The 15,588-nt window shown below is 31.8% G+C and overlaps 1 protein-coding gene across 2 annotated transcripts in view; it reads right to left on the bottom strand.

The window, feature by feature from the left end:
- Positions 1–15,588, bottom strand: part of LOC126735783 (uncharacterized) — a 359,988-nt gene that overhangs the window by 199,875 nt on the left and 144,525 nt on the right. For both annotated transcript variants that reach the window (XM_050439891.1, XM_050439892.1), the window contains exon 3: positions 15,125–15,469. In XM_050439891.1, the coding sequence (XP_050295848.1) occupies positions 15,125–15,469 (345 nt within the window). The remainder of the gene's footprint in view (positions 1–15,124; positions 15,470–15,588) is intronic.

The raw sequence follows: 15,588 nt of genomic DNA, 5'->3' as shown, positions 1-15,588 counted from the left end.
GCCAATTTCAAAAACATCAGATGAACGAAGAAGTCAAGTCATTGATCATATAAACTCTTTTCCCCGCTACGAAAGTCATTACAGTCGTCGTCATACCCAGAAGCAATATCTGGCAGCAAATTTAAATGTTCGTTTGATGTATTCTTTATACAAAGAGCAAACTACTACTCCTGTATCGTATGATATCTACAGACAGATTTTTAACGATATGAATTTGTCTTTTAAGTTGCCACACAATGATACGTGCAATACATGTGACACTTATTGTTTAAAACTAAAAATAGCTACCAGTAATGAAGATCGGGAGGTCATTCAAACTGAATGGAATAAACATAAGGATATAGCTGATAAGCATTATCTAGCTAAATCCCAAGACAAAGGGGAAGCGAAAATAAACAAATCCACAAAGATGATATCGTTTGATCTTCAGCAAGTGCTAACAACTCCCCACATTCAAACAAGTATTATGTTCTACAAACGTCAGTTATCCGTTTATAATTTGACAATTTACGAAGGGGCAGAAAGTATTGCACACAATTTTTTGTGGGACGAAACCATAGCTGGCCGAGGGGCAAATCAGATAGGTTCCTGTTTATATAAATATTTTATGGCTTTGCCTGAACATATTTCCCATGTTGTCATGTATTCAGTCAGATACATGTATGGGGCAAAACCGAAATTCGCACATAGCTGCTATGTGTTTCTCAGTTCTGCAGCAGCACCCCTCTCTTAAAGTAATTGACCATAAATTTATGCTAAGTGGACACTCCCATATGGAATGTGACACCGCACATGCTATGATTGAAAAGAAAAAAAAAAGGACGGATATGAGAAGTCACCACCCACGTGATTGGGCTCAGCTAATCCGTTCTGTCGGGAAGAAGGGCACATTTTTAGTCACTGAGATGCTGCAAGCAGATTTTTATGATTTTAAGGCCCTTTACAATCAAAAGCTTCAAGTTAAAACCCGAAATTCTGAAAACGAAAAGTTTATATGGCACGATGTTCAGTGGTTGAGATTGACAAAAGATCAGATTGGCGTAATGCAATATAAAACCTCTGTTGACATAGATGAAACTTTTAAAAGTATTTCTTATCTACGAAAGCGGCAAAATAACCCGGATTTAGTACCTCAACCCCAATACACAGCATTTTTACTAATATCTGAAGAGAAAAAGAAAAATTTGTTAAGTGTCTTACATTTGATAGATCCTGTATTTCATGATTATTACAAAAACCTACCCACCTCTTCAGCACAAAAAAATGGGTCTGATGGTTCTGAAGAAGATGAGTAGTGTATTGGTCAATTTTCATATATTTCATCTTAATATTGCGTCGCAGAATATATTATTAGGAGGTTTTAGGATGTTAGGAGAACTCTTTACGTTATTTTGATATGTTTAAAAAAAAAAAACTTTAAATAAAGTTTAATAGTTGATATAAGTCTTTTAATTTAGTTTATGAGCAAAAGTGCTTAAGTTTAAAAAATACTCCGGACATTAGCGCTTAAGTCAGTCAAAAACCACTTTTAACATAACTTTTACAGAATTTTTATTATTAAGTATGTAGAGAGTAATATTTTAAGTTATCTGAGAAAATTATGTGCTTATTCTTACACAAATGATAAAAAAAAATGATGATAAAAATGTTGCCAAATTCAAAATTGCAAATATCTCAGTTAAGTGAATTAAGACTTAAGCTCTTTTACCCTATGAGCACAGATTTAAGGCCATACGATTATCAAAATCCAGAAATATTTTATAGATGGGTTTCAAGAGATCTAAGGTGTGACTCTAACTTATTAAAAAAAAATTGTGGAGCGACGAGAGTCGATTTTGTGATAATGGTTGGTTTAACAGACATACCCAATATCATTGGACTCTCTAGTATAATCAACATTTTCAACAAAAAACGGTTTCCAAGAGAGGTTTGGCATAAATGTTTGGCTGGGAATACTCGACATACGAGTAATCGGACCATTTTTTTTCAATGAACATTTAACTAGACAAGTATATCATAATTTTTTTTAACAAATTCTCTGTAGTAACAAAGATCTTTTGGATGATATCCCTTGATGAATAAGAAACTATGACGGTGCATCTGCACATCGAGATCGGCGTTGTACAAGGTTTCTGAATTTTAAATCACGTCGTTGGATTGGTAATAACGGTCCTATAAATTGGCCCGTAAGATCGCTCGAAATAACACCAATGGTTTTTTCCATATGGGGTTTTATTAAGGACCAGGTTCCTCAAAATTTAGAGGACCTAAGTTTAAAAATAAGACAAGCATGTAATAAAATTTCTCCGTAAATGTTGGGGAACATTGAAAGAAAAATTGTAACCAATGCGCAAAAATGCTTACAACATAATGGTAGTTAATTCGAACATTTAGAACTTTATTTTAAATACATTCTGGATTTATTTTTGTTCATTATTATATTCTTTATTAACCCTCCAGTGGTCGGATGCGTTCTGTCAGGCCAATGAGACTTTTAAATTAATGCCCCACTCTTATTTTTGTTTGAGCAGATGGTCAGTACCTCTCCGTCTGTCGGTCGAGAATCAGTAGTTCACGGATCATAGGGATAAATCCATACTTAAAGAATTCCAGAGATTATAGCAGTTGTATGATAAATATAAATTAAGAATATTGATTTGCAGAGTAAGCCAGAATCGCATCATTGCGAAGAAAGCGATCACAATAAGGATACTGAGGAAGTCCAACAGAAAAAATAAACGAATGAGCCTAAATCTCCAAAATACTTTCAGGCTAATGAAGAAAATCATAAATTTTTGTATTATGCAAAAGGTGGCGAAACTTGCAAAACATGCTTTTCCAAAAATGTTTAAACAAGAAGTTGTGACATAATTTCCTTTATATCAGGCACAAAATGAAAGCTTTTAGACTGTTGGAGATTTTATATTAATCAAAATATTCTTGATATCATTGGTCAAAACACAAACACATTTATTTCTAAAATAAGAAATAATTATGCAGATGTAACTAAAGCGCAATTTACAAATACTATAGAAATTAAGGCGTTGGTCTCTAATACCTAGGCGAAGTTTTCAAGGCAGGTCGTCGTAATTGCAAAAAAATTTGAGCTACTGGATGAAGTGTAGTTATCATCTATGTTTACCTTTTCCAGATTCATGTCTTTTGTATGATACGCACCGAGAAAAAATAAAGTCGACAAAGCATTATCATCTCTTCACTATGCTGATACGATTGATAAATATTGAGGAGATGCTTGTAAGCCAATTATAACGTAATAAAATTGGGTGTTGACTCAGTAGATCAGAAGTGTACAGCGTATACTGTAGCCAGGAATACCAGAAAATAGCTTATGTTATTTTTTTTTTTTAATCTTTTTATAATTTACTCAACATTGCAGGCCTAAACTATCTCATACACAAATGAAAGGCCAATGAAAAAGACATATTATCCGAGCAAAGATTGTTTTTAAAAGAAATTGGTTTAACATTGGTCAAAGAGAACATTCTAAAAACCGCAAAAGTCCCACATTTACGAAAAGAAATTAGATGTATTGCCCAAAAACTAAGTGGATGTCCTTCAAATACAGCTTTAAAATAAAGGACGTCGTTGTGCCTACTGCCCAAATCTTAAAACACGGTATTTCTGTAAGAAGTGTCAAAAATGGTTATGCTTAAAGCATATCCAACCCATGTGTCCAGAAGGCATTGATAATGGACAAAGGGATAAGGATCTTTTTTATTCATTACGAATGAAAAAATTAATTTAAATAAAAAAAAAATATGGCTGCTGCAGTATTTTGTGATCTCTCGAAGGCACTCGACTATATTTCCCATCGAATCCTGGTGGACAAACTAGGATTCTATGGTGTAAATGAAGTTCTTCACAGGTGGCAGATAGCAGTCGCAATAATGAACCATCAGATATTGTTAATGTGTTGATGGTTTATATTATTAAGAGGAAACAGGATCTTCACCTTAAGGAATTGATGGTGTTAGTTCAGAGAGAGAGACTGGTCGGTTGATGGATTTGTTCATGAAAAATTCGTTGTCCCTAAACCAAAATAAAACAGTTTGTATGACTTTTGGACTAAGAGCTATTCGAACACGACAAAGTCAATAATGGGTGTGCCTGGATTCTGTCCTGCGGTTTGATAAAACATGTTAGTTACATGCAAGGCAGGCTAACGAAACATACTTTTTTGTATTTAGCCTGGTTAAGGCTCTTCATTTTTCTGCTCTGCTTCAGACCTTTTATGCTACTCGCCTACTGTTATCATGAATGGCATTTTTCAATGGGGACATTTCAGCTAGTCAGCTCCTATTTTCACTCTCTAGAGACAAGTTCTTTGGATTTTTTTAGGGTTGAGGTACCGTAAAGATACTAGAAAAAGTTTTGCTGAGCTTGGGGTGCTTACGATGCCGTCGTGTTTTAAGTACCTTATCTTCAAAAATATTGCTCAGTATAACAATCATTACCATTACTACACCACTAGGTGAGGTGGGGTAGTGATGTTAGAATTGCCTCTTTGAGATTCCAGAGGAGTCGTTTGTCCGTAAACTATTATTGTCCGCTCCTTTACAACAAGTTACCCAAATATATAAAGGCCTTGGGACTAGCATAGGTATAACCATTTCATAAAAAAGGTTCTGCTATAAGATGCTTTCTACAGCATCGAAGAGTTTTTGTTGTATTATTTCTCCCATTTTTCGCTCTTCAATACTATTAATCATTTAAATTTCTGTTTTTAACTAATAGTCCACCATCACTGTAATTATTACAAATGTATTAAGAGATTTTAATTTTGTATGGACTGTTGATTAAAAATTATATAATGTTGTTCTTATTTATAAATAATGTGTAGGTTATGAAGTTTAATTTGCTGATTACGATTTCATTTTACTTGTAGATAGTAAATAATAAAATAGAATAGGCAGCAGTGGTAGAATGTGACAACAGTAATTGCTGACACATCATTACCCAAATTGTGGAATAATAATATAAAATGTATAATGCTAATTAAGATCACATTCAAAAATTCAGGATTCTGATTCACCTAATTTTTAAATAGGTAAAATAGAAATAGAAGGATTACACAAATGGTTGCCTGCTGATGATCTTATTATAAATCGGAGAAATCTCAAATGTGATTAAAGAAAGTAGACTTATTGTTAACAAATAATAAAGTACTGCTTAGTTCAGGCAGACTAATTAATTGATAAGGAGTATTAGATAAGAGTTCATTACTTCTTAAAGATGAACTTTTGACGAAAACGTGGAAATACTACTTATTGTTTTTCAGTACCTTATATTTTTAGAATTTTTTAAGGTCTGTAGATCTACACTTAATATAATAAAAGAACTAAAGATTTTTTTAGATGAGATCTATGTTTGCCTGATAAGAACAGATTTAGTCAACCTTCATTACGTAAATAAGTTTAAAAGATATGGCTGCACGATGTTCGTAAGTTTTTGGACAAATGTAATATGCGATCTGAAAGCGATAATAAGTAATAAAGCGGTAAGCAAGTTCCAGAATTATTTAAAACTTTCAATGGCTTTGTATAACTCTGGATGCAAAAGTTTGATAGGTTAATTAATAGATTCTAAAAAGCTACAAGAGTTTGCAGAGAGAACTAAAGAGAAAAAAACTAAAAGACTTTGAATGTTTATGTCACAGCGAATAGCAATCCATTCTCAACTACTTAAAACAGTCTTAAGTCATTGCAAACTGCTGACTTTGAGTCAACAATGAGTAGAGAAAGTAGACGATTTTCAATCGATCCCATATTTTTTCACATGAACATATATTTTTTAATTATGTTCATCTGCTTAGGCCAATTTTAAAGAAACATACAAAAAGGATGAAAATTTCTCAATATTGGCAAAAATTACTTCGTTGCGTATGTGGCAACTATTTGAAATTAAAATGAAATTAGGTTTAACTACTTAAAGGCTTTTAAGGTATAGTGTCTTCAGATTCTATTTTAAGAACGACTGACCAGAGAGGCCTTCTTATATATTGTAGTATAATCTAATATTCTTTTTTTTTTCTATATAATTTTTTTTTTGTATTTAGTGTTTTTATAAAATGTAAACTGTTCTCTTAAGTATAAGTGTTAATATAGGGCAACAGCATGAAATATATTTTAAATAACATCTGTAGAGATGAAATGGTGAAACATTTTATTAAGTTAAAATCCCTTGACCTAAAGGTTGACAGCCAGAACTTCCAGTTCTTCAGAACTCTAAATGAAAACAGATTCCTCATCACATGACCAAGCGATTCTTTTGTCCATATTTTACACATGAAACGAGATACCTTTTGATGTGACAGGTAACCGAATACTTTTTAATGTACCCTATAATTTGGCTCTTGGTTCTTCTTAATTTAGATATTAAAAGAGCATATTGGTTTCCAAATTATTGATTGACACATAAAAAAATTTCTTTTTAGACTAAAATAAAATGAATTTAATAAACCTAATAAAATTATAGACCCGGCTCACTGTGTTTTGTCTTGTAGGGAACTGAGGACAAAATTCATTGCTATAAAACTATATTTATTTTAATTTTAAAATGACTCTTTAACGTAACTTATATACTTTTATCAAGAACTAGAAAGCATTAAATTTTAAGAATGGATAAATGTACACATTATACAGGGTGAAATTGCTCTATTTCCATGTCAAAATAAAGTGAATTTTCATCGGATCTTGAATTATTTCTGAGGTGGGCTAATTTTGGGTCAGAAGAGAAGTAATTAACAGTATTATTATTAAACCTGTGTTAATCTGAATTCTAGAGATTTTTCTAGTATGGTGCAGTCGAGTGTATCTAAATTCTTTATGCCTTGCTTCCAGAGCATCTTCTGCCAGCTGTCCCACAGGTAATTCAGAAGATCCAATAATATCGCAGGCAACAGAAAATTTTCTGGACGGTATTTGGCATATAGTACCATGGATATAACTCTATCTATAATTTTGGGGAATAATCCAATAATGATTTAAAATTTGGTATCTCGATTTTCGAACTTGATGAAAGAACCCTTAAAATTTATGAAAACTGCCTAATTAGATTTTAATTAATACCTGTAATTTCAAAAGAAAGTTCAAAATTTTTAAAAAATATTCTGGCAGTATTACCATCGTTTGTGGATCCATACCCAGGTTTTGGCTTATCGACAATTAATCCCATTTTATATCGAAAATCGAGTTGTATTTTGTTTTTTTGTGCATTCAAAAATTTTCTTATTTTCTTCTCCTTTAACTTGCCAAGTTTTTAAATTCAAGCGACAACAAAAACAGTTGAAAATCGACTTTTTTTACTTTAAGAGGCTATATAGTTCTGAATCTATTTAATTTAGAAAAAAACGGTTTTCACTTTGCTGTTTTAACTTTGTAAGACCATTTCATCGACCTGCATTTTATTAAATTCAGGTGTCAAAAATTTTTAACAATTATTTTAGCAAATAAAATACACTATCGTAAAGGTCTTAAAAAGATAAGATAGGAAACTGAAATCCTTTTTTTTCTAAATTGAATATATTGAAAACTACAGCCTCTTAAGGTCAAAAAAAGTCGATTTTAAACTATTTTTGTTTTAAAAACAGTTTAATAAAATATGACGTATGATACGTCAAACCTCTTTAATTTTTGCATAGAACCTAAAAATAAATTAATATACAGGTTGTTTTATTAAAAAAAACATAACTTTGATATGTTTCTGCACTTTGAAACACCCTGTATATCACGAAACTAATTTTAAAAGATTATTCTGAAACTGCCTCTTATATTCCCAATTTTATGAATGTAGTATGTCGTGAATAACCCTGTATATGTATATGTTACGCTCAATAGTCCAATTTCGGGCATTGCCCGAAAAAAAATACGAAATCCTAGTTTTGAGCAAGAAATATTTCCCAAACACGAAAAAAATAATTTATACGACTTTTGACCATTACAAAAATAAACAAAACTAGTTTTGCGCAATTTAAAATGCACAGAACTAGTTTTGAATATTTCTAAATGACCAGCTCTAATTCTGCTTTTTTTATTCAATTAGCGCCAGCATCGGAATAAATTAGATATAAAGTTGGAAATGGTATTTAAATTTATTTTATTTAAATTAAAAATATTCTAACAAATACAAAATCAAATAAATAATTATTTTTTGGTAAGTATCCAGTTAATTTAAAAATATGATTTATTTAAACAAGAGCTTGAATATTGACATTTAGAATTACAGAGGACATTTTTCTTTCGACAAGAGCATGATCTGCTAATACACTTTTAATGCACATACATGAAATAAATCCTATTTTAGACCTTGATATATTGGATGATGCGGTTCTATGTGATATTTCTTTGTCGTTCTTGTCGCCAAAATTGTTGTTCTCTATAAAAATATTATTATCAGCCAACTGAAACTCGTTTCTACAAAAATGTTTTTATAAAATTCCAGACTTTGTTGCTAATTTGTAACACCCAACATCAATTGATTGAACAACTACCATTACATTTCGTGCTGCTAATCTGCCACGATCCACGTCTGGTATGCGTACAAGGACATTGTCACCAACTGAGGCTGGTTTAAATTTTTTACTTGATTGTGTGAGCATTAAATTGGCTTGTACTTCCAAACCTCTTTTAGCGTTTTCACGATTCGTAATTGTATCGCAGGAACGTTGGCAAAGAAAACATTGAAACTCTGATTCCAATTCATTGTTAACTCTTAAAATGCTGCAGGCAGCATCAATTTTTCCTTTGCACTTTGAGCAATTTTCCACGATGGTGTTAGGCTTTTGACACACAGTACATAACGAAAGTTCATTTTCGTTTCTCGTGTTTTCAATGACTATATTAACTTTTAGAAGTTTCTTCTCCTTTTTCTCTATCTTGAATAAAATCCTGTACTTCACTATCCGCCATATTTTTTAAATCGATAATAGGAACTTGCACTTCGGTATCATCCATATTATCCTTGTTGACTTTAAGAACTTGCACTTTACTATTTGCCATATTTTCCCTATAAATTATAGAAACTTGCACGTCATCTTCAACTGTTTCGGTTTCCTCTATAGATCCTATAGTATTTTGAAGTTCGTTGCTTTCATTTGACAGTTTTTCGAGATCGTCTTTAGTTTCCAGAGAAGCAACTAAATCTTGGGGCAAGTCAGTATCCTTTAAACCATTTCTCTGAGCGCAACCAAACATAGCCTCGTACGGGGATCGCTTAATTGCACTGTGGTAGCTTCTATTTTTTTTTTAACTGGACGAAACACAATCCATCGGCCCATTGTTTTGTATTTTCATCGGACATCCAACATATAAGAGCATCTCGCACATCTCTGTTACACCGTTCCACAAAACCTTGACTCTGTGAGTAGCGCGGTTTTCCATGAACGATTTTCAAATGTGGCCACTGGCATTTTAAATTATTAATGACCTGATTGGAAAATTCACGGCCATTATCAGAATGAAGTATTGACGGAGCTCCAAATAAACAAAAAATTTCTATTAGGTTTCTGGCAGTTTCTACAGCAGTTTTACTTTTCATTGGGCGTAGAACACCAAACTTAGTCAAATGGTCTTGATAGTTCAAGATGAATTTGTAGTCTCCATCTGGGTCGTTTACTTAAAATAGGCTTAACAACGATTCCCTTTCTAGGTGCCGTTTTTTTCAGTTGACATATTTCACACAGTTTTAGGTATATGTTAATAGTTTCTCTAGTAATGTTTGTGTATTTTTTCTTTAACTCTTCTTCCAATGCTGAAACAAAGTGCATGCGTTATAAAAAAATTCTAGATTGAGATCTAACGTGCCGGTACCGGTATCCCGGTAATAAGACGTTATAGGCAACCAATAACCTAAATATTAGTTTATTGGTTGCTAATAATTTTAACTAACCTTATAAGTTATTGTTAATTTTTGTCGTTATCCTACAATTTCCTGGTATTTGTTTGGATACCGGTAGCGGGAGGCATATTTACTAAATTAATTTAATATTGTACAACTCAATTACCGCCCGGACGCACCATAGCGTGCCGTCCCATTGGCTAGACAAGCCGTTAAAAACAGCTACATATTTCAGGATTCTATTGAATGATTTAGTTTACAAATTAGTTTGTGTTAGTCCAGATTGGTTTTGATTAGCTTAAGTTAGTTTTTTTGATTATTCGACACGCTAAATCAAAACAAACCAGATCAAACCAACTTAAGGCAATCAAACCAACCTGAACTAACCCAAACTAATTTGTAAACTAAACCAGCCAATAGGATCTTGTAATATGTAGCTGTTTTTAACGGCTTGTCTAGCCAATGGGGCGATAATTGCATTGTACAATATTAATATTAGATTTAGTACATAATTAGTGTTGTTCCGAGACATACCTTTATGCCGTTTATGACCTGTAGAAATATGTGCCTGGTGAACGATAGGAAACACTTCATCCGTGGAAACAAAATATAGTATGGCATCAGAATCTTCTTTGCGTTTTTTAATTAACTTTTCCACGCCAATTATACTTATTATATCAAAACGCTTTATTCTTCTGTACTGTTTAGCAGATAGGGGTTTTGATTGGGCTTTGCACAAATTTGCCTCCTTTACATCATTAAGTATAGTGAGGTAATGATCTTTCCCCATAAGATTATATTTTTGAGTACCATTGAGTACGCATTTTTAATAATAATAATAATAATAATAAATATTTTTTATTTGCAAACTCAACATAACTACATAAAAAAAGAGAAAGAAATACACATTTATTATTTTATGCAAATAAAAGGCCGACAAATTTAGAATTCTGCCAAGGTAGATTCTGGTCTTTAACATTGTGGCCAAAACTTAAAAAAACTAACTAGAAAAAAAAACGTTGAAACGCTTGTAACAGACTAAGTTTAATTATACACACCTACCCAAAAAATTTAGAACATTAACATTAACATAGTACCTCTCACAAAAAAAAAGAAAAACACGCACATTAGTTACCCACACTAAACACAAATTTTCAGTCTCCACCTATACCCAAACTAACAATATTGACCCTTCAATATTTTACGCAGACAGCTGCTGACTCATCAGACGCACCATCATTCCTCTGCGAAAAGTCTGAACAGACACCAAACCCAACTCAAAATTTATGCCCAAAGCGTTCATCTGATATGCAAAATTATAGCAAAAGGACCTTTTAAATAATTGAGTCTTATGTCTTGGAATATGAATTGTGTTTCTTCTTAAGCCCAAATGGTGAACATCATTTCTAAAAGTAATCTTAAAGTATAGGTAAGGTGGACTGCGGTATTTAAGAATTTGATAAAAAAAAGTAAGTGAATGAGCAACCCTACGATTTTGCATATTTAACCACCCCAGCTCGGAAAGTCTATGGGAAACGCGATTATGTCTGCGTATGCCAAAAATTAGGCGATAACATGAGTTCTGAAGCTTTTGCAATCGGCACCTGTCATTATAGTCTAGGCACCAACCGTAAACAACATCGCAATAATTGCATTGTGACAGCACTAAAGAGTCACACAACATTTTTTTAATATCTTCACTTAGATAATGCCTATGCAAGTAAATTAATTTTAAAGCAAAATCCCCTTTTTTTAAAAAACATTAGAAACGTGTTGATAAAATCGCAAATCACTATCCACTATTAAGCCCAAACTTTTGCAATTATCTACAACAGGAATATTAGCATCACCCATCTTAATATTAATAGTGTTGCTGTTTAAAATATGGTTAATTTTTTGCTTATTACCAATAAACATTACAGACGACTTAGAAGGGTTTAATTATAGAAAATGCTTTGAAGAAATATCACATATGGCTTGTAAGTCTTGATTAATTTTTGCTTCCGCATTTTTAGCATCTTCTGGCAGAAAAGAGTAATACAACTGAGCATCGTCGGCATAAAAATGGTAAAGGCAGTTTTTTAAATAAAAATAAAATCTAAAAGTATAAATAATAAAAAATAAGGGTCCTAAAATACCACCCTGAGGCACGCCATTATCAACTTCCAAGGGTTCAGATACATTTTCCTCTATCTTGACTCGCTGCACCCTACCGCTTAAATAAGAATTAATGAAATTAATAGCTTTATCAGAAAAACCTATATAGTGAAATATAGACTTTAAAATTTCGTGATTAACAAAATCAAAGGCTTTCGTATAGTCCAATAGAACAAGGGCAGAAATCATACCATCATCCCTAAATCTTATGATGTCATCAATAACATCCGCCATTGCTGAAGCACAACTGAAGTTCTTTCTAAACCCAGACTGTTTAGGGGGCAAAATATCATTAGCATTTAAAAAATTTTGAATTTTAGTTTCTATGAAAATATAGGCAGAATGCTAATGGATCTAAACTGATTAAAATTTGTTGGATTATTTACCTTTGACAATGGCATCACAAAGGCCTCTTTCCAACATTTGGGAAAATAGCTGCTTTCAATGCATTTATTAATTATATGCAATATAAAAGGTATTATAAAAGGGCAGCACATATGAATTAATGTTATATTAAGATTGTCGATACCAAATGCTTTGGATTTAATGCTAAATAAAATAGAACATATATCATTATAACTCACTGTACGAAATAAAAATAAATTTGAAACGGGCAAGGAATTATTTTTATAAAAATTAATTATTTCCTGACTATTATCGCTGCTAGGTACCTTACTGCTGTCAACAAAATAATTGTTGAAAATATCGGGATTCTTAAAAGCTCCAGGAATCTGTTTTTGCTTACAAGATAATATTTTTCTTAATTCACTCCATTTTTCCCCATATGTACAGTTCCTAAATTTATTTCTATAAAAAGCTTTTTTTTCTGCTCTAACGGCTGTGGTGGTATAGTTCCTAAGTTGCTTGTAATACTCCCACTTTGCAGGCAATTTACTTGTTTTAGTCAGATCTTCTTTAATAAAAACACCAGTGTTTTTAAGCATTTTTCTATTTTTAAGTACCGCCGATCGAACATCATCACTTGAAAACCGCACAAGCACTGCTGGCGGTTTACGGCCAGGAATTCTTTGCGAAATTCTGTAGCATTTCTTTAATTCGGTGGTATTGATATGTAAATTAAGTTTATTATTTAGCAGGGATAACACATTTTCTCAGATGTTTTCGTGTTGTTCAGCTTTTAAACCAAAAATCCGAATATTGTTGCTGCGCATGATTTGTTCAAGATTCTCTATCTGGGACCGGAGTTGATTGTTTTCGTCCTGTAGCTCAGTCCATCAGTTTTTAGGGTTGATATTTCTTTGTTTTGGGATTCTAGCTGTTTTTTGAACTTTTGTCCTATTAATGCAGCTACTTTTTCTGCAACATCCGATAGAAATTTATCGTGAAAAACACTGGAGATAATGGATTTTATCTCTCTTACGTCAGTTGTTGACAAACCCATATTTTGGCGGGAAGCGATGTTGGCTAAAAAACCAAGAAAATTGGCACAAAACAGAACACACACTACACAAAAACAGGTCAGTCGTCAAAAGAGGTTACTCTTCACCCCTAATATCACTTATGTATTAAAAAAAACCTTTAAAACCACTAATTAGGAGGATTTTTGAAAAACACCACGTCTTGTCTATTTAAGCGCCATCTTTCTAGGTTCTATAGAGGTAAATGGTTAACTATCGTACTTAAAATAATTGTGATATTTATAATTTCACGAGCACAAACGAAATAAATTCAAAACAATAACATAAACATAACCCTACTTTTTAGCTGGGTTTGGGAGGTTTCAAAATAAGCAAAAATAGTGCTGATAACACAGAAATATACAGAACTAGTTCTGTTCATTTCATATTGCGCAAAACTAGTTTTGTTTATTTTAAAATGCTCAATAGTCGTATAAAATATTTTTTTCGTGTTTGGGAAATATTTCTTGCTCAAAACTAGAATTGCGCATATTTTTCAGGCAATGCCCGAATTCGACTATTGAGCGTAACATATATATCTTAATTCATCCTGTATTAAATTTAATTACATGCAATAATAATATTTTACAAAATCTTTAAGGTTACACTTAAATGTGTATACTTACGACATACGTGCCTGCCTTTAAAGTAAATAAATAAATATTGTAGTCTTGGTACTTCAAAAAAAAAGGGGGAGGTGGTTAGAGGGTGGCTTTTTTTTAAATTTGTAAGGTATAAATTCTTCAAAACATAGTAACTTTAATTGTGTTTATTGGGTTGAGTGAAAAGCAGGCCAAGCCTTTTTTGCTAGCTACTATAATAACACTATTTATTTAAACAATTTTATATGCAATTAATAAAGTTTTTGGGAAAATACAAAAAAAAAAGAAAATTTCCGCAAAATGCGATATATACCGTTCAATTGTAAACATTTTTAAGAGTTTATAAGAAAAAAATTCCTAAACAATTTTTCACAGTTTTTTGTAATCCTTAGATAAAAAGAAACAAAAAAAATTGCCAATTTTATAATTTTTTTTCCATACTGCCGCTAATTGAATTTTTATTTATATTTTAAAATGTTGTTTATTGTTCCAATAATAACTAAAAAAATTAACTTTTATTAATTATCGTCCTTTATAGGTATTTCCCTAAACGTAACGCTATAAAACTTTTAAAAATCTGTACTGTAAATTTTGAATTTTGTCCATTGTACAAAACACTATGCGTCTGTCTTATATAATTTTCTTAAAAATTGTAGAACAACTTGTAAAAAAAAAGAATTGTTAGATTCTTAACGAAATATAAAAGCCTTTGAAATATAATTTCTGATTTATAATTTCGGCTTAAATATGGAAGGTCCACATAGGATGTAATAAAGTGTTTAATATCTCATATATAGACAATAGTGAAGCTTGTCTATGCCTATTTTAATATTATTTAATATAGTTTGCTATAAGACAATTCTTGGTGCCCTATGGTTTACGCGATAAAATATTCGATTTAATGAAAAGTTATTTATCGAACAGAAAACAACGTGTTAACGTTAAGGGTAATTTAAGCTGTTAAGTCCTCTGTATTTTACTATTTATATGAATGATATGCTTGAATTTAATATGAAAAAAAATCGACTTTTATGCGACCTAAAATATAAGTTTTATACAAGTATCAAAAATTTATTAAAGTAATATACTAACCTGTCAAATAATGCCCTATCACTTTGCCTTTCGCTGATCCGCGTCTGCTGCTGCATTTCTTTTTTAATTTCCAAATGCCTCTGATGGCATTTTTCTCTCAATAAACTATAATTCATCCACTTAAACTCACTCGGTAACGGTTTTCCATCCATAACTCTTAACGTAAGATTAGCAGTATTTACTAAATTCGTTAACTCCTTTTTAAAAGTTCTTAAAAATGATTTTACTCTATGCTTTTGGTGTCCAAACTCGCAGTCTATTAGTGTATGATTTTCGTTGCCGTAAATTAGTTCTATGAGGCTCTTTCCATTGCTGACTTGTCTGAACGATATTTGGTTTGAAGCCCTAAAAAAGAAAAACGCTAGTTATTGCTTTAAAATGCAAAAAAAGAAAGAAAGAAAGAAAATGTGCTATATTACGTAAGAATAATCTTGTGTACAAGCATCCTACAAGCTAAAAAAAAA

This window comes from Anthonomus grandis, chromosome 4 (assembly GCF_022605725.1).
Source record: "Anthonomus grandis grandis chromosome 4, icAntGran1.3, whole genome shotgun sequence".
NCBI classification, from domain to species: domain Eukaryota; kingdom Metazoa; phylum Arthropoda; class Insecta; order Coleoptera; family Curculionidae; genus Anthonomus; species Anthonomus grandis.
The sequence above is the reverse complement of the archived record's forward strand: the minus strand, read 5'-3'. Positions and strand labels throughout refer to the sequence as shown.